Raw genomic sequence first — 18,104 nt, forward strand, 5'->3', positions numbered from 1 at the left:
GAATGTACTAAAGATCACTAATGATAAATTTTATGTTATGTGTATTTTACCACAATTTAAAACAAAAGAATTCCTTCAGCAGGAGTCGCCCAGATTCTGAACAAAAGGTGTCAGGGAGAGGTGGACTCTTCTAGGATTCTGTCAAAGACGCCCTCCCTGCCTGAGAAAGGCCCGGACAGGAAGGTCCTGCCTGAACGTTGGCAGGACCGAGGGGGACGAGATAAACTCTTCTGCATCTCATTTCCGTGGGGGACGAGATAAACTCTTCTGCATCTCATTTCCGTGCTGCCTGAACCCCTCCGGGTCTCGGTGACCCCGGCGAGGGGCTGACACTTGGGAACACCTGCATCAGGGTTCCCAAAAGAGGAGGGAGGAGATGCAGGGAGGGTCCAGCTCAGCCCCAGGAAAGCTGACGTGGGAAAAAGTGGTGCTTAGCATCCAGGAACCCCGGGGAGTCATCAACCGGGAGCCGCCCCCGCCCACCCTTGGCCACACGCCCCCTTCCTCCTGTCCCACGTTTGGGGGTGCTGTAGGCGCCGCCCCACTCTGCTCACCCTGCAGGGCTCAGGTGTCCCGGGCCGGGGCGAACGGGGCCCCTGGATCTCATCCCAGTGGCGGGAACTGTGTCCCCGGGGGACTGGGCACACCTTTCTCAGCCCCCTGCTTTCTCACCTGTAAGGCGGCAGCGTGCAGGGGGAGTTTGAGGGTAAGTCGAGGCAGGGCTGAGAAAATACTTTGAAAACTCTCTGCGGTGTCTCTGCACCCAAGACCCCACGTCCCTGGATGCCGGGACGCCCCACCTCGTCCCCTGCGGCCGAGAGCCTGCAGGCTGCTCCGGGCTCGTCCCGGGGGACGCTCTTACCCTCAGACGGTGACAATTACCACTGTCGGGAGAACAAGGGCCACTCCCTGGCTGCCCCTTTGATGACCGTGATGGAGCCGGGTTTCTAGAGTTTTATTTGGAAAGCGTCCTTCCTAGACGCCGAAAATAGTCTCCAGAGCCTGGAAATAGCTGCTGTTGTGGCTCCAGTGTGTAGCCCCCCCGCCCACGCCCCGGGTGACAGGAAGGCTCTGCCCCAGGGCGCCCGAGCCGCCCCGTTTCCAGGCCGAGGGGGGACCGCTTGCTTGCCAGGCCTCGGCCGGCTGGCCTTCCAGACACGATGCTCTGCAGTTCTGGTCGCCATGCTGTGGGGACGCAAAACCTCAGGCGGGACCAGGAAGGAGAATGGGTCACGTCCTGATCCCCCATCCTCCCGCCTCTCAAAGGGATGGCTGGGGGACTCCTCCCGGACATCAAACGGCCCGATGAATCATCGCTCCCTGCCGGGCCGGGCTGGCACCGGCTCCCTGAAAGAAACCACTTCAACGGGCCCGTGCCCTGCCTTCAGCCCGAAGGAATGCTTTGAATGTGCAGAGTTCTGGAACATTTAGACACCTCGTGGGGGGCGCCCTGCCCAGGGGGCTGCCACAGCCCTCCTGCCCACCTGGCTGGGCCCATCACAATCATTTGACTCCCTTCTGACTGCCTGGCCATTGGGGGTGAGTCTGTCTGCGCCAGGGGCCGGGCCATCCCTTCCTGGTGAATTCCCGCCACGAGTCGTGACTGGGGGATGACGGGGGCTCAGGAAATCCGGGTCTGAACAAACACACGGGGTGATGGTTGATTTTATGTGTCTACTTGGCTAGGCCACGGTACCCAGATATTTGGCCAAATACCAGTCCGGATGTCTCTATGAAGGTATTTTTTAGATGAGATTAATCTTTAAGTCAGTCAACTTTGAGTAGAGCAGATGACCCTCCATTAGTGGGTGGGCCACATCTAATCAGCTGAAGGCCCTCAAAGAAGAGACTGAGATCCCTTGCGAAGGAAGGAATTCTGCCTCCAGACTGCCTTGGAACTCAAGCTGCAACATCAGCTCTTCCCTGGATCTCTACCCATGGTCCTGCCCTACAGATTTCAGACTTGCCAGGCCCCACGATCACATGAGCCAATTCTTTAAAACACATTTATCTTTCTCACTCTCTATGTATGTATATACATACAGCCTGTTGGTTCTGTTTTTCGGGAGAACCTTGGCTACTCCAGAAGGGAGCTGGAGCAGGGCTAATCTAGAAGCGTAAACCGCTCAGGTCTTCTAGATGGAGACTCCCTGCTCCTTACTGGGCCACAAAGGTGCCTTTGAAAAGTGTCAGGCACCTTTCTCATGTAAGAGGCCATGACTGGCCCACTGGTCCATGCCCTTTGAAAGGGGGAAACTTGTGAGCGCTGGATGTTGTTCTGATGTCCCCTTGTGGGTTTAAAATTCATCTACATAAACACAATGTGGTCCAACCATAGGATGGAATATTACTTGGCCGTGAAAAGGAGTGAAGCCCTGACACAGCCACACCGTGGATGGACCCTGAACACACGATGCTCAGTGAGAGAACCAGACACAGAAGGCCACACGGTGTGTGATTCCACTGATGTGAAATGTCCAGAACAGGCACATCCACAGACAGAACGTGGGTTCGTGGTTGTCAGGGGCTGGAGGAGAGGATGAGGAGTGACTGCTGAGGGGGATGGGGCTTCTTTTGGGGTGATGGAATGTTCTGGAACTAGATAGTGGTGACGGCTGCACAACATTTTGAGTTCACCAAATGCCACTGAATTGTGCACTTTAAAAACGGCTAACTTCATGTTATGCAAATTATTAAAAAAAAGCCATTCTGCAGAGCTGACTGCCCAGTGAGGCAGGGAGAGAGGGACAGAAGAGAGAGAATGGCCGGCTTGGGGTGGCCTTCACTGGGCTGTCTGGGGAAGGATCCCAAGGGCTGGGGGTCGGGTTCATAGAGAACTGTGGTCCCACTGTGTCACATCAGATGTCACAACAACCCAGGATGAAGGTTTACGTCAGCTGTGCCCTTCTGCTGAGGAGACTGAGGATCAGAGAGGTTAAGTGAGTGGCCCAAGGTGACACAGCGAGAGGCCCAGCCAGAGCGCACACCTTGCCCTCCTGCCGAGCCTCCTCGGGTCTCTGCGGGTGGGTCTCCCTTCCCCCACCCGCCTGGCTCACCTTGATGCGCTCGATCCCGGCTTCGATGCGGAGCTGTTCCACCAGCTTCCGGGCCTGGGCTATGTTGTTAGTGGCTGACATTGTCTGCCATCAGCTCTGGCCCCGCCGTCCAGAGAGCTGGGGGGGAAGCACATGGATGTGAGCTGGGTTGGGAAGCGCCGGGACCATGGGCCGGGGATGGAGAGGCAGGACGCCCCCCTTCCAGAAGCCTCACGGGGCTGCCTGGCCCGCTGCCCTGCAGCCACCTTGTCTGTGTCCCCGGGGTGGGCGGCCCAGTCCCCTCCTGTGGCCGGCTGGGGGTAAGTGCTGGCTGGTTGTGACCATCAAGGGTCCCAGGAGAGTTCACGCAACAACAGCATCAGCTCCTGGGTGGCACAGAATGAGGGGCTCAGAGAGGAACGGAGTGGAGGTGCCTCTGATCGATGCCCCTGCTCCAGGTCTCCCGCCCGCACTGTGACATGGGGGCCGGGTCACTCTCTGTGGGGGACCGTCCTGGGCGCTGTGGGGAGTTGAGCAGCATCCCTGGCCCCCACCCACTCGATGCCAGGAGCACCCCCAGTGACAACCACAGATGTCCCCAGACGTCACCCGTGTCGCCTGGGGGGGCAGGACTGCCCAGGTGAGACCCCTGGTTCTGGACCGAGGCAGATCACCTGGGAACACCGCACACCGTGGACTCCGGGTACGTCCCCTCTGAGGACGCAGTGGGGCCCAGGAGCATGAAGTGCTGCACAGGGTGGCTCTGGGGGACGAGGGGACCCCACAGGGGAGGGGATCACGTCAGAAACTCCGGGAGACTCAGGGACGGCAGTCACCAGAGAGTTAGGGAGCCCAGTTGGTTTTGCAGGGTTTTCCAGAACTTTCCGAGGTGCTGGGGCTCATGTTCCCCTATTAGTGTCCTGGGGCAGGCGGGACAAATGATCACAGACGGGGCAGCTGAAAACAGCAAGAATTGATTCTCTCACATTCTGGAGCCTGGAAGTCCGAGATCCAGGTGTGGCAGGGCCGCACTCCCTCCAGAGGCTCCAGGGGAGGGTCCTTCCTGCCTCTCCCAGCTTCTGGTGCAGCCGCCATCCTGGGCTTGTGGCCGCATCACCCCCATCTCTGCCTCTCCCCTGTGTGTGTCTGTGTCCAAATTTCCCTCTTCTTCTAAGGACACCAGTCATATTGCATCAGGACCCCCACTGCAGTGCGACCTCATCTTCACTCGTCACATCTGCAAAGACCCTTTTTCCAGATCAGGCCCCACCCTGAGGTTCTGGGGGGACAGGAATTTGGGGGGACACTACGGTTTCCTTGAGCGAGGATGGTGAGCGTGGAGTCACCCTTTTGGCGTGGGTGGGTGATTCCAGATAAAGCCTCTCCCCATCCCAGGTAGACCCCCAGCAAACCCAGTTCCAGGGTGAGAGGGCGCCTGCTGTTTTTTCTGCACCAAATCACTGACCTGTTTACTTCCCTGCCCCCCGGGGAACTGGGAGTCACACGTCTCAGTTTAGGAGACGGCCAATCCCACTTCGCACCAATGATTCCTGCTTCGCTAATGTTTGGGATGATTTTTATTTTCTCTCCAAAACAATTTTAGTAATTTATGTTTAATTACATTTTAGATGTTGAGATGCCTGTGGACCCCCATGTGGCTGTCGGATATAGAGAGGGAGCCCACGTTCCTGGGCCCGGTCTCCCCCAGTAGCCACATCTTCCAAAACAGCACTAAGATCACGACCAGGAGGTTGACACTGATTCGGGGAAGATACGAGCATCTCCACCCCCAGCCCCTGGTGACCACAGAGAGGTTCTCCTTTTCTGTACTTCCATCATTTTGAGAATGGTATTTAAATGGAACCATAGGTATGTAACCCTTTCTTTTTTGTCCACTTGGCGTGATTATCTGGAGATCCACTCAGGTGGCTTCATGTATCACTGGCTCATCCTTTTCCACTGCCGAGTAGTGCTCCATGGCGCGGATGGGCCACAGGGTCCCCTGGTAAAGGGCATCTGGGACAACTCTGCTTTTTGGCTTTTGTGAATAAGGCTGTCATAAATATTTGTGCAAACACAAGTCTTTATTTCTTGGGGATGAACGCTGAGGAGTGTGACTGCATGTTTAATTTTTTAGAGAAAATGCCAGACTGTTTTCCAGAGTGGCTGGACCATTTTACATTCCCACCAGCAATGTGGGAGTGATGTTAATTTATTCTTATAATTCAGTTATGCAAATTTTTTTCTGTTCCTTAAGGCAGTGAAATTTCTGCTTTTTCTACCCAATCTTCATTTAAGAAGATGTACCCCATTAATCTTCAATCTTGCCCTAGTGGTTCTCATCCAGGATGACTCTGCCCCCCAGGCGACACTGGGCAATGTCTGGGGACATCTGTGGCTGCCACACTGGGGGTGCTCCTGGCATCGAGTGGGTGGAGGGCCAGGGATGCTGCTCGACCCCCCACAGTGCCCAGGACGGCCCCACACAGAGGATGACCTGGCCCCAAATGTCCTCAGCATCCATGCTGAGGAAACTCCCAGTGGAACCCACATAAGCGTTAGTGCTGGGGGGTGAGGAGGAGGGTTCAAGAGTCCCGGGAAGCTGGGGTCCCCGCAGGCAGACATTTAACCCAGTAACTAAGTAGCACTCTGTGTTCCTCTTATGACACACTCTATCACTGTCTGTCCGCGGTCAGCAGAGCCAGGGAGCTCCAGAAAATCAAAGGCAGATTTCCGATTTTCAAAAAATTTCCTAGTTAGCAGTAAAAAGGACCGGTCTGTTGATAACACACAGCCCCTTGGATGGTTCTCCAGGGAGTTCTGCTGAGAAAAACGCCAGTCCCCAAAGGTCACACTTATAGAACGTTTCTGAGATGACAAGACTGTAGCGATGGAGGGTAGATTCGTGGCCGCCAGGGGTGGGGGCCTGGGAGGGAGGGAAGGAAGGAGGGCTGGGTAGCAAAGTGACACGAGGGTCCTTGTGGTGCTGGAAACGACGACTGTGGTGGTGGATTCACGCGCCTCATGGGAGACAAGCTTGCAAAGAGGTGAATACACGCACACAAGTAATCTGCAGAAACCCACGCGAGGTGGGAGGCTTGCACCAGCGGCAAATCCTGCCTGTGATGCTCGTCATATTTTGACACAATATTACCAGTGGGGAAAACAACGTTACCAGTGGGGAAAACATGGGAATTTCTCTCTGGGGTCTGTTATCACTGCCTGTCAATCCACAGGCTCTCCATGCAAGTTTCAATTGAAAACAACCACCCTGCGTACCCCCAGCACTCCCCAGAGACATCCAGGCCCCTCTTGGGGCCAGAGAAGGCTGGAGTGTGTCTGCTCCAGGCGCACAGAGCCCATGTGTGGGCTTCCAGAGGGCTCTGATTCAGCAGAGAGCTTCAAAGCAGCCACAAAGCATCCAGCTCAGGGAAAACCACCCTTGGTTCTGCTTAAAAATACCGAAATTACTCAGCGCTAAATATAGACGCGCACAGAGGACAAACGGGTGGGCCCCTGGCGTGTTTTCCTTGGAAGGCCAGGCATCCTGCTCAGCGCCCACACTCGGAGGTGTCCACCGGGACCCTGGGACCCCGGCCACCCCGTGGGGCCACCCCCGACTGTGGCCGTCGTCGTAAGCAGAGGCCCTGGGTGCTGCTGGCTGTCTGCTCCAGGCCCCAGGCCCCCAGAGGCTCCCTCTGGGCTGAGTTATAACCCAGACCCCTGGGAATGGCCAGAGGGCTGCGTTGTGTGTGTGTGTGTGTGTGTGTGTGTGTGCGCGCGCGCAGATGTGTTTGTGCAATTCCATGTGTGTGCACGTGTGAACGTGTGCACGTTTATATGTAAATGTGTGTATGTGCACGTGTTTGTGTGTCCTTGCATCTGTGTCTAAGAGCGTGTGCGTGCACACATGTGTATGCATGTCAGCGTGTGTTTACGTGTACATGGGTATGTGTGGATGTGTGCACATGTGTATGTGTGTGTGAGCTCTCTGGGAGGCCGAGACCCAGACGCTGGTTGCATCACGGCAGCCCCTGCAGCAGACTGCAGCCCTCGTCCCGCCAGTGTCACCGCCAGGCACTGACTCAGGGACCGGCCGTGCCCCCAGGATCAGGCCAAAGAGGCAGCCGTGCTGAGTCAGCCGGGGGACGTTCCTCACAGCCAGCTCTCCGCAGGAGCACGTGACGGCGCCGGGCGCCCGACCTGGCTGCACCCTGGAAAGCCTCGGAAAGGTCCAGAAGCCTGGCAGAGCCTTGGGAAGCTGGGGGAGAGGGCGGCAGGGGCAGCTCCAGGAGGGAGGGGCGTGGTCACCTTCTGGACTCTGGTCCTGCCTCTGCGGAGAGGCCAGGGAGGCCGGCCACAATGTGGGGTGAGGTTTGCCTAAAAATAGAACCTTGACAGATGCCACCAGGCCCTGGGCTGGCCTCCCAGGGAAAGGCTGGGAGGTGACAGCAGGTTTAAGCCGGCTACTGCAGAGGAACGGAACATGCGCATCCAAAAGACAAGGATGGGGAAGGCCCCCCAGCACAGACCAGTATGTTCTGTGAAGCTGGGATCATTATAAAGGGAGAGTAATCACCCTCGAGTATTGCAGATCTGAGCTTAGACACGAGGCCCCAGTGCACATAAGGATTAAACAAAACCATGGGGAGAGGCAGTGTTTCCTCGATGGTGGGCTGTGGGGACGGCAAAAAAGGGGACGTCTAGTTTATAGCAGGGTCTCCGCCTCGGCACTGTGGACATCGAGGCCGTGTCATTCTCTGTGTGGGGCCGTCCTGGGCACTGTAGGGGGTCGAGCAGCATCCCTGGTCCCACCCACTCGATGCCAGGAGCTCCCCCAGTGGGACAACCACAGATGTCCCCAGATGTCTCCCAGTGTCCCCTGGGGGCAGAACCACCCAGATGAGAGCCCCTGGGTTAGATCAGACCTCATACTTCACACCCAAAGAGATTCCATATAAAGAACCATAGAATGACAAAGAAAATATACACAAATGAGTAAAAATGTACAGAATATTCATTCTCCTTCATGGAGACGTTACGTTCTAGCAAGTGAAGCAACAGAACGAATCAAGATGATTAATCGCTATGATCACACACAAATATTTAGAACCTCTACACGACAAACACGAATAAAACTAAAAACCAGGACCACTGACTCAGGAAAAATCATGGTAATGATAAGCTGAAAGGTGATCTCTCTAACCTGTTAATAAAACCCTGGCCGGGTCCCAGTGAAACACGGAGCAAAGGAGTCACTCAAGCAATTCACGTAAGAAGTAATTTAACTGGTAAAAAATGAAGTGAATGGGGGCCGGCCCAGTGGTCCAGTGGTTAAGTTCACGTGCTCTGCTCTGGCGGCCTGGGGCTCGCAGGTTCGGATCCCGGGCGCAGACCCACGCACTGCTTGTCAGGCCATGCTGTGGTGGCATCCCGTATCAAGTAGAGAAAGATGGGCACGGATGTTAGCCCAGGGCCGGTCTTCCTCAGCAAAAAGAGGAGGATTGGCAGCAGATGTTAGCTCAGGGCTGATCTTCCTCACCAAACAAACAAACAAACACACAAAACCCCGAAGTAAACAGAGCACGGCCTCATTAGCGATCGAGGAAAGCAAGCTGGAAGAAAGGTGGGCTGCCACTTTATCTACCCGTGACCCCAGGAAGGCTGCAGAAAGTACCGCCTCACAGGTTGGGCCAGGATATGCTCATCCCCAACTCTCTGGTCTTGTAAACCGAGCTCAGGCTCCTAAACTCACGTCAAGAACTACAAGGTCGTCCTCTCAAATCCCTCGCTCGGGCATTTATCCCGAGGAAAAAAATTAGAAGAAATAAAAAACTACATATAGACAGGTGTTTACAACTGCATTATCTATAATAGTGAAAAGTTAGAAGGAAGCTACATGTTCTGCAATGGGGGGACAGCTAATTCGATGGGCCGGTTTCCTGGTGGAACATTATGCAAGCAATATAAATGATGCGTCAAGTCGTGGAGCACAGAGGAGGCGTTATGTGAAGAAAAGGAGATGGACGAGGTGCAAATGTATGGTTATTTACCCTTGTATAGAAATATAGGGGGATAAAAGTAGAAAGGGAACCTCAGAGTGAGTTTTGTTAGTGATTGTTTTTATGATTTCCTTTAATGTTTTTTAAGGTATAATCTGCATAGAGTAAAATTCGTGCTTTTGGGCCTAGTTGATGAGAATTTACAAACGCATACCATTGTGTAGCCAATACCACCATCAAGATATGGAACGACTCATCCTAAGAAACTCCCCTGTGTTGTCTCTCTATAGCCAGCCCCTGCAACCCCCAATGTGTTCCCTCTTCCTAAAGTTTTCCCTTTTCGAGAAAGTCCTACAAATGGAGTCATCTGGTATAGAGTCTGGCTTCTTTCACTTAGCATGATGCCTGTGCGATGCCCTGTGTTGTGGAGTCTATCGGCAGTCTTTCCCTTTTCACTGCTGCGTAGTATTCCACCCCAGGGACATCCCATGGTTTGTTGAGCCATTCACCAAATGGGTGACATCTGGGTTGCTTCCAGTGTTTGGCGATTGTGGATAAAGCCACGATGAACATTCATGCAGAGGTTTTTGCAGAAGCCTAAGTTTCCGTTTCTCTTGGGTAAATCCCCAGGTGTGAGATTTCCAGTGCTGAGGGCAGGTGTATGTTTAACTTTACAAGTTAAACATTTTCCTAAGGCAATGCACTATTTTGTATTTTGAAATAACCACAGACTCACAGGCAGTTGCAAAAATAGTACAGAGAGTCCCGTGCACCCTTCTCACCTGATGGTGACAGCTTAGGTGACTATGGGACAATATCAAACTGGGACACTGATGCTGGCCCAAGGCTGTGCCATGCTCAGATTTCCCAAGACTCATCTGTGGGCAGAAGGGACTTTTGTAACCACCCATTGCCCCTCCAGGAAGGTCTGGCCTAAACATCGCCTGTCCTGGTCATCATTTCTGACCGAGGGCCGAGCCCCCCCGCATCCTGTACCCCTCATGGAGCTGGACCACCTCCCACACCACCGTGAGCCCCATGGGGCAGATGAGGTTTGGCATAAATGTTTGCTGAGTGGATGGATAGGCAGATACAGGTGAAAAAGTGTGACAAAGTTGGTGACAGCATCAGGGGTGAAAAAGTCTAGGGCTTCCATCTGCAAAGCTACAAAGTGGCTGAACTCCCATGTTTATCAAATCCTGGAGATGCCTGATCAACAGTGGGGGAAACTCAACTCACCATAGCCCAGGTCTCCCCATCGGCACTGGGGACATGGGGGCGGGTCCTTCTCTGTGAGACCCTCCTGGGCGCTGTGGGGGGTTGAGCAGCATCCCTGGCCCCCACCCTCTTGACGCCAGGAGCACCCCCAGTGTGACAACCACAGATGTCCCCAGACATCGCCCAGTGTCCCCAGCAGGATTTAAGGCCTTTATGGGACTCCCTTATCAGAAGAAACTCTGAAGCTAAAAGAGGTTCATTTTGGCAAAATACAAATAGTTTGAAGTGAAATGGTACTGAACGAAAACAGAAGCGTGTTTCAAAAGGGGGTTTAATTTTTCAGCATCCAATGACACTGTGTGACTAGGAGAAGTCATACAGGGCCAGAGCTTCCCCTTGAACTCGACCAGCAATACATTTGAAGAGGGTGAGACCACAGCTCGTGGAGAGGAGAGAACCCCAGGAGGCAGAGCTGCCACAGAAGGTGGCAGACGTGGATTCTTCCCCGGCTCCCAAGGCTGTGTGGCTTTGGGAAAGTTACCTCCCCTCTCTGAGCTCCAGTGCACTCTGCTGGAATGCTCAGAGGGACATTCCCTCTCTGCACCAAGCCTGGCAGACCTCCAGGCCCCCAAGTTCTTGTGCCAGGGAATGGGGGACCCCAGAGGCTGGCAGAGGGCCCTCTTTCAGAGACCTGTGGCAACTGCCAAATATAAACACAGCTGCTGTAGAGATGGAATGAGAGACAAGGTGACCTGGACATCCTGTGCCCAGCGAATGTGGACGGGCCGGTTTGCTGGAAGCTATTGAGAAATCCTGCTCTCCGTGGAGCTCACTGCACCGTGATAGCCACTCTCTTTACCTGGCCCGGGAGACCCGGGCAGGGCTTGAAGTTAATCATATTAAAAATAGGAGCAGATGAAATTAGTGGGAGAGCCAGAAATGGAGAGTCCTGAAATGGTCCATTTCCATGTTGTCTGACTGAATGCAGGCAAATCCCTTCCTCTTCTGAGCCATACAGTCAAGGCGAGCCTGGATTCTCTTCAGCTTTGCAATGAGCTCAAAGAGTCCATGATGTCCAGTCATGCCAGGTCACTTCTGTGACCTTTGTGGACACAATTAGAGGCCTCTGGTGACCGAGTCACATGAGCCTCCTGCTTAACCCATAGAACTTTTGGGTCTCAGGGAAAAGGGGGTAATTTCCAGGGACCTCAGTCCAAGACCAGCTCCTGAGGATCCAACACACAGCACACATCTGGAAACAGGAAACCCGGATTCACGTCCTGGCTCGGCCCTGACCTGGGTCTTAGCTTCCTCAACTGGAAAATAAGAGCGTGGTCCTAAAAGCTAAGGATGGAGCCCGGTCTGTCATCCTGTGCTTCTAAAATCAGAATGGTCTCCATTAGTGGGCTCCTCCTAAGCCACCTAGACTGTGGATACAAATCTCTATCTGTAGATTTTGGCTTGCACAACAGTGGGGCAGCTAATATGGAGAGATTCTCCCACTGAGGGCAAGAGCTGGATGGAATATAGACACATCTGCACTGGAGGGTTATTAAGATAGTGAAGCGCTTCCAGCCAGGATCTGGGAGAGCATGAAAGCCCAGAAGTCTGGCTTTTGGGGTGACTTTTTCCCTGGGTGGAGGGTTTGCTGAGAGGTTGTGTGATACGTCTAATAGCCTCGCAAGGCTGGGGGTACAGAGATCGAGGGCCTTATGGGGAGAGGGCTTGGGGAACCCCACCTTGGTATGAACTGGGACAACAAAGTGCTGTACTCTAAGAAAAAGGGGAATCAGGAAGCAGACAGACCCTCCCAGAGATTGCAGCTGAGTTTTGAATGATCTCAGTCCCCAAATCTGGATGGAGGTGACCCTAGAATACTAGCAGACCTAGAGGCCGGGCAGAAGTAAACAGACATCCCCTCGGGTGGAACACATCATCATCTTAGGCTTCACGTTATTTCTACAAACAAGTCTGCAACCACAATGTCTAGCACACAACTGGAAATAACCAGGCATACAAGGAGACAAGACCACATGAACGAAAATCAGCAGAAATAACGGGTGATACCAACAGACTCACAGGGGTTCTGTACACGGGAGTTGACACAGACTTTAAAATAACTGTGTTAATTATGTTCACGGAGATAAATGGGTGAGATTGGAATTTTGGCAGTGGATTGGAAACTATAGCAAAAGAGAGCCAGTGGACATGTGCAAAGGGCCAATATCTGAAATGTAAGAGCACAATGGAAGAAATAATATCATTAAAGAGAGCTAAAGAGAAAATTAGTGAACTGGAAGATGGGTCAGAGGAAATATGCAGAACGAAGCATGGATGCACAAAGAGAAAGAAACCACAAAGTAAAAGACAGAGAGGCAGCCGTCAGCTCTAATACACGTGCAATTGGAACTCTGGAAGGAGGCGAGAATGGGGCAGGAGCCATCTTCGAAGAGATAATGATGGATAATCTCCCAAAACTGAGGATAAAAAAAAGACTGCTTCAAGCCACAGACTCAAGAAGCCCTAGTACCTCAGGCAGGATAAATATCTTAGAAATGGACAGAGAAATGGCCAAGGAGCACAGGAAAAGGTGCTCGATGAGTAGTCATCGGGGAAACATCAATGAAAATCATAATGAGAGGCTGCTGCATAACCACTAGAGTGGTGAAAATGAAAAAGACTGACGACGTTAAATATTGGGGAGGATGTACACACATTACAGATGGGAAGGGTACGACAGTACAGCCAGTCTGGAAGATGGGTTAGCAGTTTCTTATATAAACTATGACCCAGCAATTCCACTCCTACGGGTTGACTCATGATAAATAAAAACATATTTCCTCAAAAGGATGTGTACAAGATGTTTGTACATCTGTATTTATGATAGCAAAAACTGGAAACAAACCAAATGTCCATCAACAGGAGAACAGACAGACAAACTGGTCATTCACACCATGGACTATGACTGCAAAGACAAAGAACCACCTACTGATGGATGAAGCCTCATGTGTGGCTCTCAAAAGGATTTTGCCAAGTGGGGCTGGCCCAGTGGTGTAGTGGTTAAGTTTGTGCATTCCGCTTCAGCAGCCCAGGGTTTGTGGGTTTGGATCCCGGTGTGGACCCACGCACCATTCATCAAGCCATGCTGTGGCAGCGTCCCACATATAAGGTAGAGCAAGATGGGCACGGATGTTAGCTCAGGGCCAATCTTCCTCACACACAAAAAAAACAAAAACAATTTTGCCAAGCAAAAGGAGATGACACTAGAAATGTTCTGTATCTTCATTGAGGTGTGGGGGGACACAGGTGTGTATGTTTGTCAAAATTCATCAAGCTGTATATTTAAGATCTTCTCATTTTACTGCCTATGAATGATACCTTAATAAAATCAGTTAATTACAAAGCACACAAACAAACGTAAGCTGCCAGAGGAAAAAGGACCCACAATTTGACAGATCCAGTGAAGATTCGAGACCTGGTGAAAATAAACTTCAAGAATTAGGGTGAAATACAATAGCCAAGATGTGGAAGCAACCCAACTGCCCATCAGTGGAGGAATGGTATATATATACAATGGAATACTACTCAGCCATAAAAAAGACAAAATTGTGCCATTTGTGACAACATGGATGCACCTTGCAGGTATTAAGCTAAATAAAATAAGTCAGACAAATACCATACGATTTCACTCATATGTGGAAGATAAACTAACACATAGATAAGGAGAACAGATTAGTGGTTACCAGAGGGGAAGGGGGTGGAGGGAGGGCGAAAGGGGTAAAGGGGCGCATCTGTGTGGTGACATAAAATCTGGACTATTGGTGGCGAGCACGGTGCAGTCTACACAGAAACTGATACACAATAACGTACACCTGAAACTTATACAATGTTATAAACCATTACGACCTCGATAAAATAATCAAAAAATATATTTCCAAGAATTAGGGTGAAATAAGGACGTTTTCAGAAAAAAAGAAACAGGCTCTCTCACCACCAGACCTGCCTTATTCAAGGTAAAATGAAAGGATATTAGACAAAAACGATCTCAGATGAAGGGGAGGAAAGGCAAAAAGGAGTAAAAAACAAATAAAAAAACCCCAAAAAATGTTGAGGAAGGAAAAGAGCTTGATAAAATAATTAGAAAGTTCCAGAAAGAATGTGATAAAATAATTAGAAGTTTCCTGTGGAAAAATCAACAGGAAGTGAGAACCCAGAAAAAGCCTCGGAACACACAAGAATTCCAAGAGGCGTCGACTCAACATTCACCTCCAACCGGTCTGTCCACAGAAGGCGGCCTAGGCGTCCGCCTTCAAAATTTATGACGGTATTTTTTTATTACGCTGTTTTGGTTACTGGATTCCAGCGACTGGGGTTCTCAGGATCATTCAGGAGTTTGTTAGGGACATCTCACCGAATTGTGTGGTTTATAGGAAAAATGAAGTCAGCATCTGAAAAAATATATACGCATCTCTGTCTGCTGTGACTGGTCCAGGGCCAGAGAGGCTGCAAAGCCAGCTGTTTCCAGGGACTTCTCAGCCCAGACAGCCCTCCTCCCTGCACGGCCACCACGGTCCCCCAGCCTCAGGCAGCCCCCGGGCCATCCCACCAGGGGCGTCTGCTCCCTCCATCTCTCGTCCCAGTATTTGGAGCGAGCTTCTGAAAATGCGCTTGAGTCTGTCCCTCCTCGACTCGGGAACCACCAGGGGCCCCTGCTCCCTTAGAAAATGAAGTGCCAGGTCAGAGCTCACATCCCGGGCCTCCCTGTGTGGGTCTGCATCTCGTGTGGGGACCTACGTTTACGACCAGGTGGCTGGGGCACCTGTCTGCCTGCCTCTCCAAAGGGGTGGCAGTTCCTTGGGGACGGGGTCACTGTCTCTCTCTCGGGATGTCTTTCTCCAAAATATCTTCTGCCCTGGCCCCCTGAAACATCTTTCTAGAAGAAATCTCACTGTGTGACTTCTCTGCTTAAAACCATCCCAAGGCAAAATTTTAAAGAGAAACAGGACATTTTATACAAACGGAATCACACACTGTGTGTCCTTTTGTGTCTGGTTCTCTCACTGAGAATCGTGTGCTCAAGGTCCATCCACGGTGTGGCTTTGTCAGGGCTGCACCCCTTTTCATGGCTGCGTAATATTCCGTTGTGCGCATGGAGTAACATTTTTAAGCAGCCGCTTTTTAAAAGAAAAGGAAGGAAAAGAAAAGACCTCATCTTGCTGTTGTTGAAACGGAAGCCGCCTGTTTCCTTCTTAATCAGAACTCAAGTGGAAGATGAAAACAATCAATGGTTTGTTTGAATTGGAGCAAGAAATATAAGTTTTGTGTTTTTGGCTTGTGGACACGGACACTGGAGTGCTAATCTGTGTGTGTATGGTGCACACGAGGAGCGCAGGGGGCCAGCACTCACTCGGGGCCAGGAGTGTCCTGGGCCCGTCCTGTCCTGGGCACGTCCCCTGGACTCTCTGAGCCTAGGCTTTCTCACCCGTAAAATTCAGAACTAGGAAGGGGTTGCATTTCCATTTGTTACATATATAATTTAAAAAAATTATAATAACTTCTTACTACATAAATATACTCAATATGCAATAAACTGAGCATACGTAAAACGTACAGTCTGATGACTTTGGAAATCATCCCCTTAATCGAGATAATGGCGTATCCATCATCACCCCTAGGCTCAGAGGATTGCTCATTTTTCTTCCTGCTCAAAAGTGGAGGGTTTTCGCTCTAATTTCATTTTGCAGTCGAGGAAACAGGCTCAGAGACAGGCAGCAGTTTTTCAAAGTGACCCAGTGATAAAGTTGCAGAAATAGAATTAAAAATAGTCACCATGGTCCCTCTATCACTGGTGAGGACCAGGCTGTCAGGCGTCACAAAGGAATTATTGTGCCCATTTTTCACAGATGAGGAGACTGAGGCTTGAAGACGTTAGTACATTAATAACCCTCCCAAGACCATGCGGCTGGTGGAGGTCGGGCCAGCGTTTGAAGCGAATTCCCAAACCAGGGCTCATCGGGAGACTAGACCCAGGGGCAGCCTGGCCATGTCCCTCCACACTGCCCTGTCCCCTCCTTGCCTGTCCCCCTGCACCCAGAGGCAAGCTTCGGATGCCGGGGGTGGCGTGAGCCTTGTATCCTCCACGGCCCAGTGCGTTTGGGAAAGGGTTTAGGGAGAAAGACCTGGGTGCTCTGGGTCTGACGCTCTAGAGTTCTGGGTTCTAAACACACAGGGAACCATCCCCAGAACCTCACACCACTTCCCTCTTTGGGGAAGGACTGGCGATCGTGTGAACTTTCGGCAGGCGCCAAGGAACGCTGGAAACTTTGATGACACGGGCGCTGGCCTGGGGCGGTCCTGCATGGCTGCCGGGGTCAGAGAAAACCCAGAGTGAGATTTAGCAACAAAAAGTCTCAGCTTCGTGCCCCCTGCCTTGTGGTTTGTAAGCGATGCTGATGCTAAGCCCCGGGAATTTTTTCCCAAGGCCTTGAACAGGCTTTCTCACCAGCTCCAGCCAGGGAGGGGGAACAGGCCCAGACGTGGCCGGCTCTATGATGCCACTCGGCTGTGCCAAGATGCTTAGCACGACCGTGCGTCGGGACTGCCCACGGGGGATGCGTGGCAAATAGGTACCCGAGACCCACGGCGGGGGCAGGCTGAATCTCGGTGCCCTGTGGTGCAAAGCAAGACGCAGGCAGCAGGATGGGGGTGGCCCTGTCCCCTGCAGGGACCCTGGGGCTCCGAGGCCCCCAGGCAAGTGCATCTGCTCCCTGCCTCCCTGGCACACACCCTGGGCAGACCCAGAGGCTCGCCCAGACACAGAGGGTGGCCGGCGTCCCCGGGAGACCTGAAGAGCAGACGGGCTCCTCTGCCGGGGCTGTGATACCATCTCCACCCCCAGAGGTGTTTTCCGGCGGCTGCGCAGGAAACAATGACAGCAGGGCCCAAAAATTCGATCCCTGTGAATTCCTCGCATAGCTCTCATAGCAGGGAAAGCGCCCCTCCCAGCCCTGCAGGCCCCACAGCCGGCCGCCGCGGGGCTGGCCGCTTACCAGGAGCCCGGGCAGCGGCCGCCAGCGCACGCTGCTCCGAGTCGGCCGGGGCTTCGTAAAAGGAAAAGAACGCCAACAATGCGCGGAGGGGCGGACGCAGGCGGGAAGGGCCTTCGAGGAGCGGCTCCTGCGCCTGGTGGCCGCAGAGGACCCCTCCCGGCGGTGAAGGGAGGGAGGTCAGGGCTGAGGTCCAGCTGGCTGGGGGGAAATGAGGCTCCGGCACCTGGGGAGGTCAGCTGCCCAAGGGTGGGAGGACTGGCTGTTTCCTGTTGTCAATTCCACGTGATGAAGGTTTAGAGACGGCCCTGGGGACTCAGGGGAGGACAGTCTGGCCCCTCAGGAGACGGCAGTGGCGTCTCTTCTCCGAGGCGGACGTTATCTACGTCGAGGTTTCCAGAAGCGGGCCCTAGCCTGACTCCCTAGCTCATGAAAACCCGGGCTGGTGGTGCTGGAAGATGAGAAGATGGGGTTCAGGGCTTAGCGCTCCCACTAACCCGCTGCTCGAGCGTTCTGTGTCTCACAGAGAGAGGCATCTTCCAGAAGCAGCCCGAGACGCCAGGCTGGGAGGAGGTGGGTGGGTGGGCGAGCCCCTGGCTCTCAGGGCGAGTGCTCCCAAAACGCGGCCTCTGTCTTGAGTAGGAGGGACTACGGTGGGGTCTCCCCGGGCATGCGGACATGGGGGCTGGGTCATTCGCTGTCGTGGGGGGCCATCCTGGGCACTGTGGGGGGTCGAGCAGCATATCTGGCCCCCACCCACTTGATGCCAGGAGCATCCCCAGTGTGACAACCACAGATGTCCC

The 18,104-nt window shown here is 52.9% G+C and overlaps 1 protein-coding gene across 3 annotated transcripts in view; it reads right to left on the reverse strand.

Annotated features, from left to right (window-relative positions):
• Positions 1 to 18,104, reverse strand: part of GNG7 (G protein subunit gamma 7) — a 132,545-nt gene that overhangs the window by 3,348 nt on the left and 111,093 nt on the right. For all 3 annotated transcript variants that reach the window (XM_058537660.1, XM_058537658.1, XM_058537659.1), the window contains one exon: positions 3,057 to 3,173. In XM_058537660.1, coding sequence (XP_058393643.1) covers positions 3,057 to 3,137 — 81 coding nt within the window. In that variant the 5' untranslated portion in view covers positions 3,138 to 3,173. The remainder of the gene's footprint in view (positions 1 to 3,056; positions 3,174 to 18,104) is intronic.

Source organism: Diceros bicornis, unplaced genomic scaffold (genome assembly GCF_020826845.1).
Source record: "Diceros bicornis minor isolate mBicDic1 unplaced genomic scaffold, mDicBic1.mat.cur scaffold_67_ctg1, whole genome shotgun sequence".
In the NCBI taxonomy this organism is placed as follows: Eukaryota; Metazoa; Chordata; class Mammalia; order Perissodactyla; family Rhinocerotidae; genus Diceros; species Diceros bicornis.